At 45.5% G+C, this 24514-nt stretch overlaps 2 protein-coding genes and 1 long non-coding RNA gene across 3 annotated transcripts in view; 1 reads left to right on the forward strand and 2 right to left on the reverse strand.

Moving 5' to 3' along the window:
* Positions 1-10737: 10737 nt before the first annotated feature.
* On the reverse strand, positions 10738-21761 carry LOC118393223 (rabphilin-3A-like). Its single transcript, XM_035785695.2, has 15 exons — positions 21592-21761; positions 21248-21377; positions 20991-21074; positions 20521-20686; positions 17796-17984; positions 17481-17660; positions 15384-15463; positions 15144-15218; positions 14774-14883; positions 14468-14594; positions 14310-14366; positions 14021-14175; positions 13724-13805; positions 13440-13536; positions 10738-13332 (listed from the first exon to the last, which is right to left on the reverse strand). Exons 1-15 carry the CDS (start codon positions 21618-21620, stop codon positions 13202-13204), a joined length of 1692 nt encoding a protein of 563 aa, XP_035641588.2. The 5' UTR covers positions 21621-21761; the 3' UTR covers positions 10738-13201.
* On the forward strand, positions 18176-23531 carry LOC127907262 (uncharacterized). Its single transcript, XM_052461500.1, has 2 exons — positions 18176-19086; positions 23148-23531. Exons 1-2 carry the CDS (start codon positions 18709-18711, stop codon positions 23523-23525), a joined length of 756 nt encoding a protein of 251 aa, XP_052317460.1. The 5' UTR covers positions 18176-18708; the 3' UTR covers positions 23526-23531.
* A 432-nt stretch (positions 23532-23963) lies between these two features.
* The window catches only part of LOC127907263 (uncharacterized), a 35262-nt gene continuing 34711 nt past the window's right edge, over positions 23964-24514 (reverse strand). Inside the window, exon 3 of the long non-coding RNA XR_008063931.1 lies at positions 23964-24078. This is a non-coding gene — a long non-coding RNA (uncharacterized LOC127907263). The remainder of the gene's footprint in view (positions 24079-24514) is intronic.

Consider the following 24514-nt stretch of genomic DNA (forward strand, 5'->3'; position numbering starts at 1 on the left):
GTCATTTAGCAGACGTACTCATTTAGCGACTTACAAATTGGAGCATTCACCTTATGACATCCAGTGGAACAGCCACTTTACAATAGTGCATCTAAATCTTTTAGGGGGGTGAGAAGGATTACTTATCCTATCCTAGGTATTCCTTAAAAAGGTGGGGTTTCAAGTGTCTCCGGAAGGTGGTGATTGACTCCGCTGTCCTGGCGTCGTGAGGGAGTTTGTTCCACCATTGGGGGGCCAGAGCAGCGAACAGTTTTGACTGTGCTGAGCGGGAACTGTACTTCCTCAGTGGTAGGGAGGCGAGCAGGCCAGAGGTGGATGAACGCAGTGCCCTTGTTTGGGTGTAGGGCCTGATCAGAGCCTGGAGGTACTGAGGTGCCGTTCCCCTCACAGCTCCGTAGGCAAGCACCATGGTCTTGTAGCGGATGCGAGCTTCAACTGGAAGCCAGTGGAGAGAGCGGAGGAGCGGGGTGATGTGAGAGAACTTGGGAAGGTTGAACACCAGACGGGCTGCGGCGTTCTGGGTGAGTTGTAGGGGTTTAATGGCACAGGCAGGGAGCCCAGCCAACAGCGAGTTGCAGTAATCCAGACGGGAGATGACAAGTGCCTGGATTAGGACCTGCGCCGCTTCCTGTGTGAGGCAGGGTCGTACTCTGCGGATGTTGTAGAGCATGAACCTACAGGAACGGGCCACCGCCTTGATGTTAGTTGAGAACGACAGGGTGTTGTCCAGGATCACGCCAAGGTTCTTAGCGCTCTGGGAGGAGGACACAATGGAGTTGTCAACCGTGATGGCGAGATCATGGAACGGGCAGTCCTTCCCCGGGAGGAAGAGCAGCTCCGTCTTGCCGAGGTTCAGCTTGAGGTGGTGATCCGTCATCCACACTGATATGTCTGCCAGACATGCAGAGATGCGATTCGCCACCTGGTCATCAGAAGGGGAAAGGAGAAGATTAATTGTGTGTCGTCTGCATAGCAATGATAGGAGAGACCATGTGAGGTTATGACAGAGCCAAGTGACTTGGTGTATAGCGAGAATAGGAGAGGGCCTAGAACAGAGCCCTGGGGGACACCAGTGGTGAGAGCGCGTGGTGAGGAGACAGATTCTCGCCACGCCACCTGGTAGGAGCGACCTGTCAGGTAGGACGCAATCCAAGCGTGGGCCGCGCCGGAGATGCCCAACTCGGAGAGGGTGGAGAGGAGGATCTGATGGTTCACAGTATCGAAGGCAGCCGATAGGTCTAGAAGGATGAGAGCAGAGGAGAGAGAGTTAGCTTTAGCAGTGCGGAGCGCCTCCGTGATACAGAGAAGAGCAGTCTCAGTTGAATGACTAGTCTTGAAACCTGACTGATTTGGATCAAGAAGGTCATTCTGAGAGAGATAGCGGGAGAGCTGGCCAAGGACGGCACGTTCAAGAGTTTTGGAGAGAAAAGAAAGAAGGGATACTGGTCTGTAGTTGTTGACATCGGAGGGATCGAGTGTAGGTTTTTTCAGAAGGGGTGCAACTCTCGCTCTCTTGAAGACGGAAGGGACGTAGCCAGCGGTCAGGGATGAGTTGATGAGCGAGGTGAGGTAAGGGAGAAGGTCTCCGGAAATGGTCTGGAGAAGAGAGGAGGGGATAGGGTCAAGCGGGCAGGTTGTTGGGCGGCCGGCCGTCACAAGACGCGAGATTTCATCTGGAGAGAGAGGGGAGAAAGAGGTCAGAGCACAGGGTAGGGCAGTGTGAGCAGAACCAGCGGTGTCGTTTGACTTAGCAAACGAGGATCGGATGTTGTCGACCTTCTTTTCAAAATGGTTGACGAAGTCATCTGCAGAGAAGGAGGAGGGGGGGGGATTCAGGAGGGAGGAGAAGGTGGCAAAGAGCTTCCTAGGGTTAGAGGCAGATGCTTGGAATTTAGAGTGGTAGAAAGTGGCTTTAGCAGCAGAGACAGAGGAGGAAAATGTAGAGAGGAGGGAGTGAAAGGATGCCAGGTCCGCAGGGAGGCGAGTTTTCCTCCATTTCCGCCGGCTGCCCGGAGCCCTGTTCTGTGAGCTCGCAATGAGTCGTCGAGCCACGGAGCGGGAGGGGAGGACCGAGCCGGCCTGGAGGATAGGGGACATAGAGAGTCAAAGGATGCAGAAAGGGAGGAGAGGAGGGTTGAGGAGGCAGAATCAGGAGATAGGTTGGAGAAGGTTTGAGCAGAGGGAAGAGATGATAGGATGGAAGAGGAGAGAGTAGCGGGGGAGAGAGAGCGAAGGTTGGGACGGCGCGATACCATCCGAGTAGGGGCAGTGTGGGAAGTGTTGGATGAGAGCGAGAGGGAAAATGATACAAGGTAGTGGTCGGAGACTTGGAGGGGAGTTGCAATGAGGTTAGTGGAAGAACAGCATCTAGTAAAGATGAGGTCGAGCGTATTGCCTGACTTGTGAGTAGGGGGGGGGAGGTGAGAGGGTGAGGTCAAAAGAGGAGAGTGGCATATATATAGGAGAGGAGTGGAAAGAAGGAGGCAGAGAGGAATGAGTCAAAGGTAGACGTGGGGAGGTTAAAGTCGCCCAGAACTGTGAGAGGTGAGCCGTCCTCAGGAAAGGAGCTTATCAAGGCATCAAGCTCATTGATGAACTCTCCGAGGGAACCTGGAGGGCGATAAATGATAAGGATGTTACGCTTGAAAGGGCAGGTAACTGACAGCATGGAATTCAAAGGAGGCGATAGACAGATGGGTAAGGGGAGAAAGAGAGAATGACCACTCGGAGGATCCCGGTGCCACCACCCCGCTGACCAGAAGCTCTCGGGGTGTGCGAGAACACGTGGGCGGACGAAGAGAGAGCAGTAGGAGTAGCAGTGTTATCTGTGGTGATCCATGTTTCCGTCAGTGCCAAGAAGTCGAGGGACTGGAGGGAGGCATAGGCTGAGATGAACTCTGCCTTGTTGGCCGCAGAACGGCAGTTCCAGAGGCTACCGGAGACCTGGAACTCCACGTGGGTCGTGCGCGCTGGGACCACCAGATTAGGGTGGCCGCGGCCACGCGGTGTGGAGCGTTTGTATGGTCTGTGCAGAGAGGAGAGAACAGGGATAGACAGACACATAGTTGACAGGCTACAGAAGGGGCTACGCTAATGCAAGGCGATTGGAATGACAAGTGGACTACACGTCTCGAATGTTCAGAAAGTTAAGCTTACGTAGCAAGAATCTTATTGACTAAAATGATTAAAATGATACAGTACTGCTGAAGTAGGCTAGCTGGCAGTGGCTGCGTTGTTGACACTACACTAATCAAGTCGTTCCGTTGAGTGTAATAGTTTCTACAGTGCAGCTATTCGGGGGCGAGCTGGCTAGCTAGCAGTGTTGATTACGTTACGTTGCGTTAAAATAACGACAATAGCTGGCTAGCTAACCTAGAAAATCGCTCTAGACTACACAATTATCTTTGATACAAAGACGGCTATGTAGCTAGCTAATAATGTGGGACATAGAAAGGAATACCTCAGCAAATCGCTGGAGGCTCAACACCTCATTGGTAGGGGACACTGGCTTCCAAGGCTACATCAGGACAGAGTTTATGAAACTCCTTGAATTCAATGATACAGTAGAGATTTCTCCTACAACCTATGGGAGGCGTCTAAGGTGATATTGATGAGTATGTATTTTCTTCAACGTTCAAAAAGCTAGTGACCAAATGTTTAGAACTTGAGAAGAAAATAGAAGGTCTAGAACAATCACAGATGGCCATAGCTGAAAATCTAACACAGCTAAATGAGGCGAAGAGAGTACTAGATGGATTGCTGAGAGAGAACGTAGAAAGAAACCTATGATTTTTAACACAGATACTATGATCATGGGAGTAGAGCCAGTTGACTTTTGGCATTTCAACTCATTAAAAGCACTAATTAAGACAAACCCTTTCTGTACAAACCAAAATAAATATCTGATGCCTTTGCTAAGTTCTGTAAGATATTGTACTCTAACACAGACATGTGGGGATGTCAACAGAATTGATCCCTATTTGGATTCCATTAATTTACCCAAAATAGATCAAGCTGCCTCAAAAAAAACATTGATGTTCCCATAACAAGGGAAGAGATTGAGGACACTTAAGAGATTGAATAATAATAAAAGTCCTGGATCAGATAGCTACTGAAATTCGTTTTATAAAAATTGTATTGACCTCATTTGCCCACTGTTGGAGAGGGCCTATTCCCATGCTCTCCAGAAGGGGGCGCTCCCGCTATGCTGGAAGAAGGTGATTATATCTGTCATCTTCAAAGCACTTAAAGATCCACAGAATGCTCCCCATACAGGCCAATTGCACTTCTGTAAAATCTCGTCCTCCATATTGGCTAAACATTTGGAGGCAGTGATAACAACAATAATACATCCAGACCAAATAGTTTTCATTCCTGGTTGTCACCAACCTGACAACATACGTAGATTGCTTAACATTATGTCCCACCCAATTCCCCAACTAGTGCCACGCATGGCATTGGCACTGGATGCTGAAACGGTCTCTTCCGAACATTTGAAAAATGTAATTCAATGGATTCAGTCATTATACTCATTATACTCTGCCACACAAGGCATAGTCCGAGCTTCTCTCAGTCTATCCGGCTGGAACAAGGATGTAGGCAAGGTTTCCTTCTCTCGCCACTCCTGTTTGCTATATGCATTGAACTCTTATCTCAAATAATAAGTAACCATGTTAATATCAAAGGAATAAAGTTAGGAGATTCAATATTTTGATTTGTTTAACAATTTGTTGGTTACTACATGATTCCATGTGTGTTATTTCATAGTTTTGATGTCTTCACTATTTTACAATGTAGAAAATAGTTTTTAAAATCCTTGAATGAGTAGGTGTGTCCAAACTTTTGACTGGTACTGTATACAGTGGCTTGCGAAAGTATTCACCCCATTGGCATTTTTCCAATTTTGTTGCCTTACAAACTGGAATTAAAATAGATTTTGGGGGGTTTGAATCATTTGATCTCCACAACATGCCTACCACTTTTTATTGTGAAACAAAGAAGAAATAAGACAAAAACAGAACTTGAGCATGCATAACTATTCTCCCCCCCCTGTCCAAGTCTCAAATCTCTGGAAGACTGAAACAGGTTTTCCTCAAGGATTTCCCTGCATTTAGCGCCATCCATCATTCCTTAAACCTGACCAGTTTCCCAGTCCCTGCCGATGGAAAAACATCCCCACAGCATGATGCTGCCACCACCATGCTTCACTGGGATGGTATCCTCGGGGGGATGAGAGGTGTTGGGTTTGCACCAGACATAGTATTTTCTTTGATGGCCAAAAAGCTCAAATTGTGATTGTGTCGAGGCACAGATCTGGGGAAGGGTACCAAAAAATGTCTGCAGCATTGAAGGTCCCCAAGAACATATTGAGCAATCGGGGGAGAAGGGCTTTGGTCGGGGAGGTGACCAAGAACCTGATGGTCACTCTGACAGAGCTCCAGAGTCCCTCTGTAGAGATGGGAGAACATTCCAGAAGGACACACATCTCTGCAGCCATCCACCAATCAGGCCTTTATGGTGGAGTGGTCAGACGGAACCCAGTCCTCAGTAAAAGGCACATGACAGTCTGCTTGCAGTTTTCCAAAATACACCTAAAGACTCTAAGACCATGAGAAACAATATTCTCTGGTCTGATGAAACCAAAATTGAACTCTTTGGCCTGAATGCCAAGTGTCACATCTGGAGGAAACCTGGCACCATCCCTACGGTGATGTCACGTTCGTCGTATTGATGAGACCAAGGCGCAGCGTGATAAGCATACATGCTTCTTTTAATGAAGGGAAAAAACACTAAACAAAGAAATGAAAGTGAAGCTATATAACAACGAGTGCTGACATGCAACTACACATAGACAATAACCCACAAACTATCCAAGGAAAATGGCTACCTAAATATGGTCCCCAATCAGAGACAACGATAAACAGCTGCCTCTGATTGAGAACCAATCTAGGCAACCATAGACATATAAACACCCAGACAAGAAAACCCCATAAACATACAAAAACCCTAGACAAGACTAAAACACATATACCCACCCTCGTCACACCCTGACCTGACCAAAATAATACAGAAAACATAGATAACTAAGGTCAGGGTGTGACAGGTGAAGCATGGTGATGGCAGCATCATGCTGTGGGGATGGTTTTCAGTGGCAGGGACTGGGAGACTAGTCAGCAAAGAGGAATAGAGAAAATTACAGCGAGATCCTTGATGAAAACTGGCTCCAGAGAGCTCAGGACCTCAGACTGGGATGAAGGTTAATGACAAAGCAAACTGTTTTTTTGCTTTGTTATTATGGGTTATTTCGTGTAGATTGATGAGGGGAAAAAACAATTAAATCCATTTTAGAATAAGGCTGTAACGTAGCAGCCGGCTCCCAAGTGGCACAGCGGTCTAAGGCACTGCATCTCAGTGCAAGAGGCGTCACTACAGTACCTGGTTTGAATCCAGGCTGTATTTACATCCGGCCGTGATTGGGAGTCCCATAGGGCAGAGCACAATTGGCCATCGTCGTCCAGGTTTGGCCAGGGTAGGCCGTCATTGTAAGTAAGAATTTGTTCCTAACTGACTTGCCTAGTTAAAAGATTTTGGAAAAGTCACAAGGTCTGAATACTTTCCGAATGCACTGTATTTATGCAGTGTCAAGTAGAAACATAACCAACCCTGTTGCATGTACTTGCTTTACCCTGTAATTTAGAATAAAGTCAATTAAATCAAATCACATTTTATTTGTCACATGCACATGGTTAGCAGATGTTAGTGCAAGTGTAGCGAAATGCTTGTGCTTCTAGTTCCGACAATGCAGTAATAACCAACAAGTAATCTAGCTAACAATTCCAAAACTACTACCTTATAGACACAAGTGTAAGGGGATAAAGAATATGTACATACAGATATATGAATGAGTGATGGTACAGAGCGGCATAGGCAAGATACAGTAGATGGTATTGAGTGCAGTATATACATATGAGATGAGTATGTAAACAAAGTGGCATAGTTAAAGTGGCTAGTGATACATGTATTACATAAGGATGCAGTAGATGATATAGAGTACAGTATATACGTATACATATGAGATGAATAATGTAGGGTATGTAACCATTATATTAGGTAGCATTGTTTAAAGTGGCTAGTGATATATTTTACATAATTTCCCATCAATTCCCATTATTAAAGTGGCTGGAGTTGAGTCAGTGTGTTGGCAGCAGCCACTCAATGTTAGTGGTGGCTGTTTAACAGTCTGATGGCCTTGAGATAGAAGCTGTTTTTCAGTCTCTCGGTCCCAGCTTTGATGCACCTGTACTGACCTCGCCTTCTGGATGATAGCGGGGTGAACAGGCAGTGGCTCGGGTGGTTGTTGTCCTTTATGATCTTTATGGCCTTCCTGTGACATCGGGTGGTGTAGGTGTCCTGGAGGGCAGGTAGTTTGCCCCCGGTGATGCGTTGTGCAGAACTCACTACCCTCTGGAGAGCCTTACGGTTGTGGGCGGAGCAGTTGCCGTACCAGGCGGTGATACAGCCCGACAGGATGCTCTCAATTGTGCATCTGTAGAGGTTTGTGAGTACTTTTGGTGACAAGCCAAATTTCTTCAGCCTCCTGAGGTTGAAGAGGCGCTACTGCGCCTTCTTCACGATGCTGTCTGTGTGGGTGGACTAATTCAGTTTGTCTGTGATGTGTACGCCGAGGAACTTAAAACTTACTCCCCTCTCCACTACTGTTCCATCGATGTGGATAGGGGGGTGTTCCCTCTGCTGTTTCCTGAAGTCCACAATCATCTCCTTAGTTTTGTTGACGTTGAGTGTGAGGTTATTTTCCTGACACCACACTCCGAGGGCCCTTAACAGCAGTTTGTGGGAGAAATCAGAGAAGCCTGCCGACTGGGCACAGACGTCAATTCAACGTTGTTGGACACCTGTTCGTCGAACATCTCATTCCAAATTTATGGGCACTAATATGTAGTTGGTCCCACACTATGTAGTTGGTCACACTCTCCCACCCTCCACTCTTCTGGGAAGGCTTTATACTAGATGTTGGAACTTTGCTGCAGGGACTTGCTTCCATTCAGCCACAAGCGCATTAGTGAGGTTGGGCATTGATGCTGGGCAATTAAGCCTGGCTCACAGTCTGCGCTCCAATTTAGGCTCTGTGCAGGCCAGTCAAGTTCTTCCACACCAATCTCAACAAATAATTTCTGAATGGACCTTGCTTTGAGCACAGGGGCATTTTCATGATTAAACAGGAAAGGGCCTTCACCAAACTGTTGCCACAACGTTGGAAGCACAGAATCGTCTAGAATCGTCCCAGACCATTATTCCTCCTTCACCAAACTTTACAATTGGCACTATGCCTTCGGGCAGGTAGCCGTCTCCTGGCATCCGCCAACCCCAGATTCGTCCGTCGAACTACCAGATGGTGAAGTGTGATTCATCACTCCAGAGAATGCCTTTCCACTGCTCCAGAGTCCAATGCCTGCAAGCTTTACACCACTCCAGTCGACGCTTGGAGTTGCGTTTGGTGATCTTAGGCTTGTGTGCAACTGCTGGTCCATGGAAACCAATTTTATGAAGTTCCCGACGAACGTTATTGTGCTGATGTTACTTCCAGAGGCAGTTTGGAACTTGGTAGTAAGTGTTGCAACCGAGGCGCTCCCGTTCTGTGAGCTTGTGTGGCCTAACACTTTGCGGCTTATTGTTGCTCCGAGATGTTTTCACTTCACAATAACAGCACTTACAGTTGTCTGGGCTGCTCATTCATTTGATGAACTGACTTGTTAAAAAGGTGGCATCCTATGACGGTGCCATGTTGAAAGTCACTGAGCTCTTCAGTAAAGCCATTCTACTGGCAATGTTTGTCTTTGGAGATTGCATGGTTATGTTGCAGTTCTTGACACACTCATACCGGTGCGCATGGCACCTACTACTACTATACCCCGTTCAGAGGCACTATTTTGTTTTTCATATTCACTCTATGAATGGCTCACATCAATACCATTATCCCAGAAACCCTAGACCCACTCCAATTTGCATACCGCCCCAACAGATCCACACTGGCTTTTCACACCTGGACACATGGAACAGCTATGTGAGAATGCTATTCATTGACTACAGCTCAGTGTTCAACACCATAGTGCCCTCAATGCTCATCACCAAGCTAAGGACCCTGGGACTAAACACCTCCCTCTGCATCTGGATTCTGGACATCCTGATGGGCCGCCCCCGGTGGTAAGGATAGGAAACAACACATCCGCCACGCTGATCCTCAACACGGGGTCCCTCAGGGGTGCGTGTGCTCAGTCCCCTCCTGTACTCCCTGTTCACTCATGACTGCATGTCCAGGCACGACTCCAACACCATAATTAATTTTGCTGACGACACAACAGTGGTAGGCCTGATCAATGTCAACGATGAGACAGCCTATAGGGAGGAGGTCAGAGACCCGGTAGTGTGGTGCCAGTACAACAACCTCTCCATCAATGTGAGTAAGACAGAGGAGATGATAATGGACAATAGGAAAAGGAGGGCCGCACAGGCCCCCATTAATATTGACGGGGCTGTAGTGGATGGAGCAGGTTGAGAGCTTCAAGTTCCTTGGTGTCCACATCACCAATAAACTCACATTGTCCAAGCATACCAAGACAGTCGTGAAGAGGGCACGACAAAACCTATTCACCCTCAGGAGACTGAAAAGATTTGGCATGGGTCCTCAGATCCTCAAGAAGTTCTACAAATGCACCATGGAGAGCTGACTGGTTGCATCACCGCCTGGTATGGCAACTGCTCGGCCGCCGACCGCAAGGCACTACAGAGTGTAGTGCGAACAGCTCAGTACATCACTGGGGCCAAGCTTCCTGCCATCCAGGACCTCTATACCAGGCCGTGTCAGAGGAAGGCCCTAAAAATTGTCAAAGACTCCAGCCACCCTAGCCATAGACTGTTCTCTCTGCTACCGCACGGCAAGCGGGACCGGAGCGCCAAGTCTAGGTCTAAGAGACTTCTAAACAGCTTCTACCCCCAAGCCATAAGACTCCTGAACAGCTAATCAAATGGCAATTGCATTGCACCCCCCTTTTACGCTGCTGCTACCCTCAGTTTATTATCTATGCATAGTCACTTTCACTCTACCTACATGTACATATTACCTCAATTACCTCAGCTAACCGGTGCCCCTGCACATTGACTCTGTACCGGTAGCCTCGCTATTGTTATTTTACTGCTGCTCTTTAGTTATTTGTTACTTTTATTTCTTGTTTTTTACTTAGCAATTTTTTTTATTTGTATTTGTTTTTTTGTATTTATTTGTTTTTTATGTTTTTTCTTAACTACGTTGTTGGTTAAGGGCTTGTAAGTAAGCATTTCACTGTAAGGTGAAACACCTGTTGTATTCGGCGCATGTGACAAATAAAATTTGATTTGATTTGAATTGAATGGCATACATACACAATCCATGTCTCAAGTCCTAAAAATCTTTCTTTAACTTGTCTTCTCCCCTTCATCTAGACAACAAGTGACATCAATAAGGGATCATAGCTTTCACCTGGATTCACCTGGTCAGGCTTTGTCATGGGAAGAGCAGGCGTTCCTAATGTTTAATACACTCAGTGTTTCTCTAAACAATAAGGGCCGAGGAGGTGTGGTATATGCCCAATGGGCTGTTCTTAGGCACAACGCAACATGTCGCATCAAACCCACACACACACAAAACTATCTCCCCACAAAGACCACAGACGGTACACAAGATAATGATCTCACAAGTCTGACCTTGCTTTTATTGATCTGTGTAAACCTAACTCTTTGTAAAATCTTTACATGCAAACATACACAGGTACTTATATTTTGTTTCTCTCAAGTCCATGCACTACTTATTTACAATTGACATAAATAAAACCAACAAACTATTCATTTAAATAGAGTAGGCAGAACAAAACAGAGAACAGTTGTATCCTCTTTAGGTTTAGCGATACTTACTATCCAGAAAAGAGAATAGAAACGAATTAAGATTAAAGACCACTAAACTGGTCACAAAACAGAACAGGTAGGCTACAATAGTACCGTAGTAGAACCAGTGAAAACCAAGTGCATACGCAACAAAATAATGTTGAAATTGTGGCTACTGGTGGACAGCAAGACAAAACAGTTCAGCAGAGGCTCTCATTGGCTGTGGGAGCCCCTGTTTTTACCCATCAAAGGAGGAGACCGAGCACTTGGTGAAAATGCATCACTCTATAGATGAGATGAATCTCCTTTAATCGTCTACCTTCAGGAACTGGTCGGTGAGATCACCGTGCTTGACTGTTTACGCACAGTAATCAGCCCTCTAAGCGTTATCTGAGCTCTGTGTACAGGGTCCTAGCTTTTGCTCTCATCCCTGTCACATTACCAAGCTGAGGATGCTCTGAAGAGGGTCTAAAGTAGCGCGGTACAGCAATGAATTTATCCATTGTTAGCCTAATGATAATAATAGTCCTGATATTCATGCTGCATAAATACATGTATGTTGCTGTGGACTTCAGTGTTTTAAAAAAAGCATTTGGACCAATGTTAAGGGGTAGAGACAAATCATCAAATTACAATATAATTTGTTTCTTAAGTCAATGTATATATCATGAACCACAAGATCTCTCATGCATAGTTTTTTTGGAGAAACTTGCAAACAGCTGTATAAATTGAAGTCATTCCATGGTATAAGATGTGCTTTCTTTGAATTACGGTAATTGGTCAACAGCCGCCCGCCAAAACTTTGAGTGTATGGTGCAGCAAAAAAGGATGAGGCATTAATGGAGGCGGCCAGAGTGGGTAAAGGGGGGTGCATTGTGGGGAGGAGCCGGTTGGGGTGTGTGACTGCTCCAGCCACAGAAAACACAAGGGTCACAAGCACAGTGCATGCAAGCAGCTCATTTACTTATGACATAGCCTTACCCATGTTGTCTTATTTAATGTGACTAAGGTGGAGCAGGCTTTAAGTGTCAGTGAAAAATCTGATCATGTGCATTCGATCTAAAAATGTCAGTCAGTAAAAAACCTCAGTAAACATTCATTTAGACCACACCTGTCATAGTATACTTCTCATTACTCGCCAGGGAAATAAGGTTTTCCTGTCTCCTCTCTTCCTTCACCGTAAACAAAGAACTGAACCAGATTTTCAACTTTTCAGTGCAAACATTCTCATCAAAAATTTAACATGTTCCCACTACCTCTATAAACATGACTCAAATAAGGACAAAGTGAACACTTGGCATGAAGTGAGCACAGTTTCTTCCAATAGGAGTGCTATCATTCAAAATATTTCAACTGATTCTGAAATAAATACAAATATGATTTACTTGAATTGCCTATTTAGTATGTAATATTTAAAAAAAATAATAAATATATGTTTTTTGTCAAGTTTTTTGTGAATCATTCCCAGAGTCCAGATTATTTTTTATCTTTAACTTCAGAAATTCTGCAGCATATAAACCTTCTTCATGAGAATGCCATAATATTCATTAGATATCATTAAATAAACATGTGACTTTTGGAACATTTGAAATAGTTCAGAGGGCAGCTGTGGGTCCTCGGTGTGTTTTCATGTGGTTTTGCATGCTCATACAAGTGGTAATAATACTGCATGATGTCATTTTACAAGAAATCAAGGATTACAACCTGCCAGTCTAATGAACTTCATAGTTCAACGGCTGCTGCAGCTGTAATCCCACATAGAATTACATATTGCTTCAACATCTTTTGTGCTACTGCATTTCAATATTGGTTTTCTTTAGGATGTGTCAAATTCAATATATAACATCATCAACTGCTATGATTATCTCAATGCAACCGTATAATGCAATGTCAAGCTGTTGTTTTTATTATCTTCAAAAGTATTTATTTATGTATTTTTTTGCCTTAAATTGTTGAATCCCTAAGTTGTTTATGAAGGATGATTTTAAAAGTATACCATGTTTTGGCTCTGGAGGAGTATTTCCAGATAAGTCTCAGTAAAGGGGGAGAGACATGAGATGGGAATATCACACCTGGGACAACAGGGGAGGATGGAAAGGTGTATGTGGCGGGTTGGGTTGAGGACAGGAAAGAATGCAGACAGCCAGACAGGAAGACTACTGGTTAGTCCAATATTAAAGGTTCTTGGGAAGGGTAGCGAGGGTAATGTGAGAAAGGAGAGGGGGATGAGTGTTGAGGGAGAGGACTTTGCTCATTCTAATAGGGGTTAGTTGCTGTTGACAGGATTCTCATTCAACAGGGTGTGCCAGCGCTCTATCTTCTTGTCCTTGTTCTTCAGGCACTCATACCAGTGCTTCAGCCGCTCCCCTTTGGCTGTGATGCCCAGCTGGCACCCACCTACAGCAGACCAACAAGGAGGGAGAGGAGGGTGAGAGGGCTGGCACAACAGATGGAAACTTCAACAAGGTATAGTAGATCTCAAACAGATCTCCTGTGGATCGTACCGATGTAATCGTTGGATTTCCCAATGTCGTAGTCCCACACTGAGATGTCCAGGGTCTTCTTAGCCAGGTCGCTGTGCTTGATGTCATAGCTAAATTCCTGTAACACAACAACGGAGAAATCATCCCCCTCACAATATCCAATAAATGTCATTTACTTCGATACACAAATCAATACATTGATGTTTTCACAGGCATTTAAACATTAAAAGCACAAACAAAGTACTGCTATCAGATGGTTACTTTCATCTTCTATTATTATTGCAAGGGACCAACAGGAAGCTGACCTCATTGTACTCTGGGTTTAGGGTCTTCTTCTTGATATTTGTTTTGTTCTTGGCCTTCTTCCCCATATCAGGTCTCAGGCATCTAACACATCATATAATAGATCATATTAGTTTGATGTTGTCATCCTGCATTTGGGGATAGGAAAGTAAATTGCAAAACAGATATATTCTGCTATGCAAATGAAAAACTTTGACATAATTCCATTTGTATTGATTTTGAGTGAAAAATGATACTAAACACTGGAAAAGTTTTGTTTGTATTCGCGCCTGATAGGAAACACAGTGAAACAGACTGACATTTCGACAAATGGGTCAGAGTATCCATTGGCATCCATGGCGGCCAGGTGAACACAGCGCACCACACCCACGAGGAGACGATTCTGCTGGGTGCTGTACGTGAGGGAGATCAAGATACGACCACGCTCCTCCACATCTCCAACCTCCTTCCCACCCTGGACGAGAGAGAGGAGGGAGAGAGGAGGGAAGAGTAACATTTTTTTTAAATCATATCATGAAGACATGATTTGCATATGAAGACACGTAGAGGTAATCTACATGCCCATACATGCAGGTCAAACACCAATACCTCATCCTCGTAGAGCGAAATGCCTCGAGCCCCTCCAGCTGTTGCAGTCTTCTTTGTCTGTGGAAAAATATGGATACGGGTGGTCCAATCAAACATACAAACAAATGGGACTTTTACTGTATATTTATCTAATGTGTGTAGCATGTTAACGTACTCACAGGGACAACTCTCTCGAGACACACGTTGAAGTTTTTTTTCTGGTTGATCTTCAGTTTCTTCAGCGCAATGCGAGTTTCTCCGATAAACTCATTATGCCCAAACTTGTCCTCATCACAGACAGAGATCCTACATCAAACAAGATAGTACATCGATAATATTGGATCATCACGTCTATGGAGGAAATCATGTAAATTAAAACAATTAAGCCTTTAGATAAAACCACGGTAACAAATGTAGACAACGAGACAGGTTATCCTGATGTTTAATGAACAGACGTGTGTTGTTTCTCTGCTTCAAGTATCCACCTGAGAGTCTTGCGCTGCATGTCCTCGTCTGTGAGTCCGTGGTAGACCAGGGTCTCGTTCCAGGCAGGGTTACGGGTGTTTCTCAGGGTCTTGGTGCGTAGCTTGTTGGACTGCGGCACATTAGAGTAGATACAATAAATAAAGATAAGGAACTCAATCAACTGGTCTAAAGCACTTCTATATCTGAGGCTGGAGAGAGGCAAGGGACCTTTATGTGTAGTACAATGGATAATCCTTATGGTGGCAGGCTTGAGCTAATGGGCGTGTATCCTAGCATTACACATTTTTCTGAATAATAACACATACCATAACAAATACACAAACATATATTAACTCCCAGGTTGAAAATAAGGAAAGTGAATTCTATCACCTTACTGGCCCCTGGCAATAGATGCAGCTTGACATAGGGATCAGCCAGTCCGTTCGAGTCCATGGGCTTCAGTCCCTGAGGGAAAGACAAGACTCTTTATGTCACCAGACAGGACAGCAGGGACCAGGAGCCCCTATTCAAGATGAAAAAGTAAACTACTGCAGCAGCAGCTTCTTAACACAGGCCACTTCAGTGTAATTGGCTCAGAGTGAGTGAGTGAATGAGTGCAGTAGGTGATACCTTGGCTTTGAGGATGCTGCAGTGGAGACTGTTGTTCTCCTGCTCATAAAGCAAGCTGAACTCCAAGCCGCCCAGAGTGGCTGAAATACACCCAGAACAGTCATTAGGTCAGACAACAAACAGTGGAACACAGACACTAGCAGTACATCTTATATAGAGAGCACTGGGTTGTAAATAGAGTCTAGACTGGGATTGATTCTCAGAGTATCAGAAAATATTGAGAATGTCTACAACCCTTTTCCTAGACAGCTACCGTCCTGTAGGTTTTCACTCCAACTTTAATGTAGCGCACTTGATTGTAATAATTAGCTGGTTGATAAACTGAATCAGGTTAGTTACAACTGGTGTGGGAGTGAAAAACCTACAGGAGGGTAACTCTCCAGGAACAGGGTTGGAGAGGCCTGGTCGACCGTAAAAGAGACATGAGCCTCACGCCAGACGGCAGACCAAACAACAGAAAATCAAGTGATGAACTGATAAAGGAGAAATAAATAAATAATCCAACCAGTAAATCTGCAGACTAAATGGACTGTAAACAGATGAAATAGGTTATGCATCCGTCCAAAGAAACAGGAAATTACATTAAAAACCAGCAGAATATCACTGTAATATCAGCTAAAGAAAAATATGACTCACAAAGGAATACATTTAGAAAATATCCCACTTCAAACGGAACATGAAAACAGAGAAGTTAAATGGGATTCTATGCATGGATGTTTAGGGAGGGTGAAACTGGGATGATACTAATAATCAATAGGTTTAAATCTATCATCCCCCTCATCTAAAACAGTAAACCTCCAACAGCTCCAAACCACCACATTGCTGAGTAATGGTTGGGAGGCTAGCTTTTAAAGCCTGTAGTTCTAGTGGCCTGTGTACTTAAATCTCTCTGACTCCAATCAGCCTCTTTAGCTATTCAAATGGCAGGAAAACAATAAAGCACAGGAAAGTTGAATATTAGATCAGGGCGAAAATGCACACATTTAATTTGTGTAATATAATGCTATCTACAGTAACGAGATGCAAACAAATAATGTACTTGTTTAATCCATTAGGCCTACAGAACCAGGACATCTCTGAGTAGATTGAACACTGATCTAGTCAGCAGCAGTTGAGCTATTGAAACCAGTCTGTACCACAGAACCTGGCTGTCCTAGCACTGCCAACTCCATAGAGAACCAGAACCAATGCTATTTCTACCATAACATTAGGGAACTATTGAAACACAAGGGAAATCTAGATCCCGTCAGCGCTCTCTTATCCCAAATAATGTGTTCTGTTCTAAATTCCCGGACCTCCATGAAGTATATGAACGCCTCATCCCCCAGGGAGCAAGGAAAGACCATTTGAGGAATGTAAAATGGCGTACGACTGTCATGACACGATTCATATCACGCAAAGGAGACATGCATACAAATTGTTCCATTACAGAGTTTGTCTCACTATTGAATTGTTTTACATTCTCTTCTACTTTACTTCCAAGATATTGCTTCACATGCTTGGATAATATACGGTCGTTATCGTATATCATCTCCAATACATCTCCATGAATTCTAGTAGAAGGATGCATGCTGGCTGCTAGTATTATTAGATGATTGATATGCTTAGAACGCTACAAAGGCCATCGACTCAAAGGGGTAAGAGATCAAGCATGGAGATGCTACAACAGACTGGATAAAAGTGTCTGCTGAATGACTACGTAAACAAATAGAAATACAAAGAGCAGACCCACAGGGAAAACACTGGTTCAATCAACATTGTTTCCACGTTATTTCAATGAAATTACATTGAACCAACGTGGAATAGTTATATTGATGTATGTGCCCAGTGGGGAGTCTTTATACACTGAGTGTACAAGACGTTAAGAACATCTTCCTAATATTGAGTCTATTTAAGCAATACGGCCTGAGGAGGTGTGATATATGCCCAGTAAACCACAACTAAGTGATGTTGGTACACTCAGTGTATGTTGACTTAAAACAGTCTGGAAGCCATTGAGAGAGAGATCACTGAAGTCTTGAGTAAGGTGGAAATCCAACAGTAGACACATAGCCCATATTGAAGAGGTCTAGCTGGAAGGACAGGCTGGTCACTTACTGGCCTCATCTGAGTCATAGCTGTTTGCATCCTCCTCCTCAGGCGGAGGGGCTTGTTGTCGAGCAGGAACGGGGTTGTAGGTGGTTGGCTGTCTCCTCTCCTCCCGCACTGCAGGAGGCACTCTCTCCTCCACTGGAGCACCGCTAGTGGAGTAGCCACCTCCCTCCGTCTCCAGTGAAGCTACAACCATAACCATGATAATGATTAGTGTGTTTTTATGTGCTGATGGACACTACATATTTCTATCCTCTATAAATGCTAAGTGTGTGTCAGTGTCAGGGCTGGCCTGGTGATGTGAGTCCATCTTTGCCATACCCTGCTGGGCCGATGCTGCTGGAGGGGGCCTGGAGCTCTGGACTGGAACAGCCTTCTGCAGCGCCACTGGGCTGTTCTGAGCACCTCCCTCATTGTAACCATGACCAGTCCCACCAGTGGCCATGCGAACATCTGACGGCTTAGGGGCCACAGGTGTTTTGCCAGCATGCCCCAGTTCCTCTGGTCCTGCTACACACATTAACAAACACACACACACACACACACATCACTTAGACTGTCCTGCAGTGGAATCCATATGGCTCCCTAGTCTCTGTGAATCCTTTTAATGTTGAAGATTTTCCATTGCACAGGCATTGACCTACATACAGTACAACAAACTGTGGCAGGCAACCTTGATCACTTCCTAAAGCTAAATCTTGAACGTGCCGTCCTTGGCCAGCTCTCCCGCTATCTCTCTCAGAATGACCTTCTTGATCCAAATCAGTCAGGTTTCAAGACTAGTCATTCAACTGAGACTGCTCTTCTCTGTATCACGGAGGCGCTCCGCACCGCTAAAGCTAACTCTCTCTCCTCTGCTCTCATCCTTCTAGACCTATCGGCTGCCTTCGATACTGTGAACCATCAGATCCTCCTCTCCACCCTCTCCGAGTTGGGCATCTCCGGCGCGGCCCACTCTTTGATTGCGTCCTACCTGACAGGTCGCTCCTACCAGGTGGCGTGGCGAGAATCTGTCTCCTCACCACGCGCTCTCACCACTGGTGTCCCCCAGGGCTCTGTTCTAGGCCCTCTCCTATTCTCGCTATACACCAAGTCACTTGGCTCTGTCATAACCTCACATGGTCTCTCCTATCATTGCTATGCAGACGACACACAATTAATCTTCTCCTTTCCCCCTTCTGATGACCAGGTGGCGAATCGCATCTCTGCATGTCTGGCAGACATATCAGTGTGGATGACGGATCACCACCTCAAGCTGAACCTCGGCAAGACGGAGCTGCTCTTCCTCCCGGGGAAGGACTGCCCGTTCCATGATCTCGCCATCACGGTTGACAACTCCATTGTGTCCTCCTCCCAGAGCGCTAAGAACCTTGGCGTGATCCTGGACAACACCCTGTCGTTCTCAAGTAACATCAAGGCGGTGGCCCGTTCTTGTAGGTTCATGCTCTACAACATCCGCAGAGTACGACCCTGCCTCACACAGGAAGCGGCGCAGGTCCTAATCCAGGCACTTGTCATCTCCCGTCTGGATTACTGCAACTCGCTGTTGGCTGGGCTCCCTGCCTGTGCCATTAAACCCCTACAACTCATCCAGAACGCCGCAGCCCGTCTGGTGTTCAACCTTCCCAAGTTCTCTCACGTCACCCCGCTCCTCCGCTCTCTCCACTGGCTTCCAGTTGAAGCTCACATCCGCTACAAGACCATGGTGCTTGCCTACGGAGCTGTGAGGGGAACGGCACCTCAGTACCTCCAGGCTCTGATCAGGCCCTACACCCAAACAAGGGCACTGCGTTCATCCACCTCTGGCCTGCTCGCCTCCCTACCACTGAGGAAGTACAGTTCCCGCTCAGCCCAGTCAAAACTGTTCGCTGCTCTGGCCCCCCAATGGTGGAACAAACTCCCTCACGACGCCAGGACAGCGGAGTCAATCACCACCTTCCGGAGACACCTGAAACCCCACCTCTTTAAGGAATACCTAGGATAGGATAAAGTAATCCTTCTCCCCCCCCTTAAAAGATTTAGATGCACTATTGTAAAGTGGCTGTTCCACTGGATGTCATAAGGTGAATGCACCAATTTGTAAGTCGCTCTGGATAAGAGCGTCTGCTAAATGACTTAAATGTAATGTAAAATGTAAAGCCTGGATTTGTTTTCTCTACCTTTTCCCCCCCCCCCCAGCTTTCTTTTTTGAGGATATCTTACTGCGATTCTAATGGCACTGCTGCAAGTGGGAGCAGATTCTATGCCACCTCTCTTTTCAGAGCCCCCTGGAGGTGCCAGCCTTGCCCCAGAATGTACTTCCCACTGCCCAAGTCAACCCACCCACCCCTTGATCTGGCTGTCTGAGAGGAGGTGGCAGTGCTCATTCTGGGAAACAGACCTGGGCTTTTATGCTAATGCTGACAAATGAATCATTCAAATAAATGTTAGGAGTGACTGGGAGCCAGTGGAGGGCCCAACATCTGGTGATGTTTGTCTGTTTAAACTGGTGAGACGGTGCATTGAGATGGTGGCTATAAGGTTAATGACTGAATGACTCACCTGCTCCCTGCTGGTTATCACTAGGAGACTGACTCTCCTCTGGACCTGGGAGACAGGCAGCACCGGACATTGATTCTCTCTCACACCTACACTCTTATTTTTGCCCCGTCAACTGTATTGTTTTGTATAAGACTTCAGTCATATTGAATGTGGTACATGTTCATGAATTAAGACCTCTCCCGAGTGTGCATGGCCCACTGAGATATGTTCCCAACAAAACAGTAGTACTATATTCATAGTCGACAACATCAGTAAAGATGAAACAAATAAAACATTGTAGATACTGTTCGGGGTTTCCATCACTTTTATCTTTTAGAATACAATATTGACTTCAGGACAACATCATTCCCATTTAGCTATAATTAGTTAGCTGAATGGGTTTTATTCTGCCTGGCCAGCTACTGAAAACAGACCATGTCTATATCTGCTTTGCCACTCTCACAAGCCAAGAAAGCAATCAACCTGACACAACCCCCATTCCCACTGCTCCGTGCGGCCTGCTTACCTCTGGCCTGTGATTGGGGATGACTAGCTGCAGCCCTGTGGTCAGATGATGCTGGCTCTGGGGCTCGCTGGGCACTTGACTCTTTGGACTTGGAGATGGGCATGGGCGAGGGCAGGAACTGCTTAGGAAAGCCTTTAAAGAACCAGGCACCAGATCGCTTCCACACCTAAGATGATTTAGAGATGATTTAGAATCTTTCATCTTTATTTGGATCCCCATCAAGCTGACGCCATGACAACAGATAGTCTTCCTGGGGTTCGTAAATAATGGCCTGCGTCATATAAGCTTTAACCTTGACACCAACAGTACACTCACTGTTAATCTCCCTGATCCTTCTGTCTCACAGAAAGTGAATCATCACTCTGTATCTTTCACCCACCACGTCCTTTAATTCACTATGACACATAGCGTAACATGTGTCATGCTATGACATATCCCTGTCACCCTGTGTGTCTCGCAGAAATACTCACCTCTCGCTGTTCGCTGCAGATCTTGCAGAGCCACACAGAGCGCGACCGGCTGCCGTTCTGCACTCCACACTTGGTGCACATGTGCTACAGGAGAAAAGACACAGGTTCACAAAGAGGTATTAATGTTTTCAATGTCACAGATATATTACCATTTCATTTCTCAGGGTCAATTGTGGCCTAACATGGTCCGTAATGGTTCATCACAGCAAAAGCAAAGCGTCTTTGCCATCTAGGAAGGGGAAAAAAGCCAATCCTACCTTTTTGCAGTCCTCACAAACCACTGAGCTGACCCCTGGAACACCCAGCTGCTCCCCACACAGCAGACAGCGGTTCACCCCGTCCCCACACACCGTCTTCTTCATGTCATCTAGACGGTTCACCAGGCGCCTGTAGCAGCCAGGACAACTTTCATTACAGCCAATTACCAGTAGAACATCCTTGCTCAGTTGGGTAAATGTGGTATTAATAGTCCAACTGATTGAATGACGTGTGTGTAATTCTATCATCTTGTCCAGTATTTTTGGTGAGATTTAACAACACTGAGGTGGGCCGTGCAATGGAGTTCCAATCCATTAGCTCAGAATGTCTCTTTAGTCCTCACCCAATTCTCTCCTGCTCCATGGCCTCCATCTTCTCAGCACGGGCGATCACACCGTTAATGATCTCCTTCTCCTCGTCAGTCAGGTCCGGAGCGTCGGGACCTGGCCTGGCCTGGTTGGTCCGGTTGCCCCTGACAACCACACAGGAAAACTGTCTGGGGCTGAGGCACCCATGCTGCATGCATGCATTTTTAGCACGTCAGGGTCACACACTCAGACGTACAGTGAGAAATCAAATGTATATGCAAAATAACACTCAAACACAAGAATTGACAGAGGTATACAATAGACAGAGACAAAGTAAACAACGTAATACAACAAATACCATAATGGCATAATGCACATGTGCATATTATGCAAACACCCTTCATTACCTATGTCCAAAACATATGTGAACATACAATAATTAAGGAGAGAATATACATTTACCTGTACATACCCTAGACACACTCTAAATACAATCAAAAAGTAGAATAGTAGATTGAAACAGTGGAGAGGGTGGGGGGATAAGGTAGACGGAGAGATGGAGGGAGAGCTGTACTACTTACTGTTCCTTATCACTGAGTCCCAGCCATGGCAGAGATTAAAAGGAAGCAGACAGGAGAGGAGAAAATAAGTTGGTGGCTGGGAAAGCATGGAGGGGTTAACAGCACCATGCAGCAGGCAATTGACCAACACAAAAAAAAATGCTGGGTGGTTTGGATGACCCAACTGCTGGGTTGCAGGCATTGGGTCTCTTAGTTGGGTTGTTGTTTTTTTTAAAGTGTAAGGTAGGGTTTTTGATGCTGGATTATTGAGATATGTCCCAGTGGGTTAGATCATAAGAATGGAGGCGTGGCTTAGTAAGGGTGTAGCTTTCAGATGTTAAGTTATTTTTAGCCACCCGTGAGAGCAAATGTCATTCCCGTTCATCTGTTCAGTTGTATTGTTATCACGTATTAAGGTTGGACACTGCCAGCTTTAATGAGGCTTACACACGTGTAGAAGTCACATAATGAGTAGGAATCACGCAAATCCCAATGTTGGGATAGTTACCACTTTAGTACATAATGTAAATAATCATGTTATATTATAATATGTCATGTTTGAAAAATATACATTTGCAATGTACAAACATTTTATTTGTATTTTTGTTACTCTTTTTCTCCCCAATTGGTAGATACAGTCTTGTCTCATCGCTGCAACTCCAGTATGGACTCGGGAGAGGTGATGGTCAAGCGTCCTCCGAAACACAACCCAACCAAGCCCCACTGCTTCTTGACACAATGCCCACTTAACCCGGAAGCCAGCTGCATCAATGTGTCGGAGGAAACGCCGTACACCTGGCAACCTTGTCAGGGTACACTGCGCCCGGCCCGCCACGCCACATGAGTTGCTGGTGCACGATGAGACAAGGACATCCCTGCCGGCCAAACCCTCCCCTAACCCGGATGAAGCTGGGCCAATTGTGCAATGCCCCATGGGTCTCCCAGTCGCGACAGAGCCTGGACTCGAACCCAGAATCTCCATTGTGCCACTTGGGAGGCGCTGCAGTGTACAAACTTAACATGATGAATAGGTGTTCAACCTTCCCAAGTTCTCTCACGTCACCCCGCTCCTCCGCTCTCTCCACTGGCTTCCAGTTGAAGCTCGCATCCGCTACAAGACCATGGTGCTCGCCTACGGAGCTGTGAGGGGAACGGCACCTCAGTACCTCCAGGCTCTGATCAGGCCCTACACCCAAACAAGGGCACTGCGTTCATCCACCTCTGGCCTGCTCGCCTCCCTACCACTGAGGAAGTACAGTTCCCGCTCAGCCCAGTCAAAACTGTTCGCTGCTCTGGCCCCCCCAATGGTGGAACAAACTCCCTCACGACGCCAGGACAGCGGAGTCAATCACCACCTTCCGGAGACACCTGAAACCCCACCTCTTCAAGGAATACCTAGGATAGGGTAAGTAAGGGTAGGTAATCCTTCTCCCCCCCCAACAAGATTTAGATGCAAGTGGCTGTTCCACTGGTTGTCATAAGGTGTATGCACCAATTTGTAAGTCGCTCTGGATAAGAGCGTCTGCTAAATGACTTAAATGTAAAATGTAAATGTAGGTATGACATTTCCTCTCATGGATGGCCAAAAAATTATGTAGAAAGCCACGCTACTAATAAGCCCCACCTCCTGAAAATTACATTAAAAAGAACCAGCTGCTGGGTCAACCCAGCATGAAAGTGAATAAAAACTAAATTGATGGTTAAATGAACCCATGTTTTGGTAATCCCAACAACTCAACATGTTGGGTTATTCACACAACCCAACTGGCTACGTCAAAATAACTCAAATAAATAAAACTATTTTTTTAGAGTGCAGAGATAACAGCATGGTGCTTAGTGTACCCTGTTGTTCTGCCACCCGTGCTTACTTGGCATGCATGCTCATCTGCCTATCGTTGGGCACCCAGCGGTCCGAGCTACCGCCCATCACTGCGTTCGTCATGGCTGCTGCACTATTGCACTCTGCAGGTGGACACGCAGATAAAGACAAGACACACACACACACACAAAGTTACATGATAAATTATACATATAAGAAGGAATTCTTAGCTACAGATACTCTTTGCCCTAAATCACTTAGGCTAGGTTTTAAGATGAGCATTTACATTCTCTGATTCCTTCATTGGAAACAACATGAACAATTTTAATCTTGTTCCTCACTATGTCATCAATTTAGTCACACATTAAATTATTACGAGTTAGATAATCATAATGAGTTGTTTATTAAAAGTTATCTTCTCCCATCTTTACCACAACTCAAATCAATACATCAAATCCATGCAGGAAAGCATAACTAACTGTCAACTGATCAAATTCACGGTCACATTTCATCTTCCCTGCTTAAGCAGCACGAACTTCCAATCAAATCAAATGTTACTGACTTCAGCACTAATATTGC

The sequence above is a fragment of the Oncorhynchus keta genome, chromosome 14 (genome assembly GCF_023373465.1).
Source record: "Oncorhynchus keta strain PuntledgeMale-10-30-2019 chromosome 14, Oket_V2, whole genome shotgun sequence".
Lineage (NCBI taxonomy): Eukaryota > Metazoa > Chordata > Actinopteri > Salmoniformes > Salmonidae > Oncorhynchus > Oncorhynchus keta.

Coding starts and splice junctions, on each gene's coding strand:
- LOC118393223 (XM_035785695.2), bottom strand. CDS start 21,620: ATGGAGGCCATGGAGCAGGAGAGAATTGG. Junction 21,075..21,247: donor TTTGTGAGGACTGCAAAAAG/GTAGGATTGGCT, acceptor TTTCTCCTGTAG/CACATGTGCACCAAGTGTGG. Junction 17,661..17,795: donor AGCAGCATCGGCCCAGCAGG/GTATGGCAAAGA, acceptor TTATGGTTGTAG/CTTCACTGGAGACGGAGGGA.
- LOC127907262 (XM_052461500.1), top strand. CDS start 18,709: ATGACGGATCACCACCTCAAGCTGAACCTCGGCAAGACGGAGCTGCTC. Junction 19,087..23,147: donor AGAACGCCGCAGCCCGTCTG/GTGTTCAACCTT, acceptor CATGATGAATAG/GTGTTCAACCTTCCCAAGTT.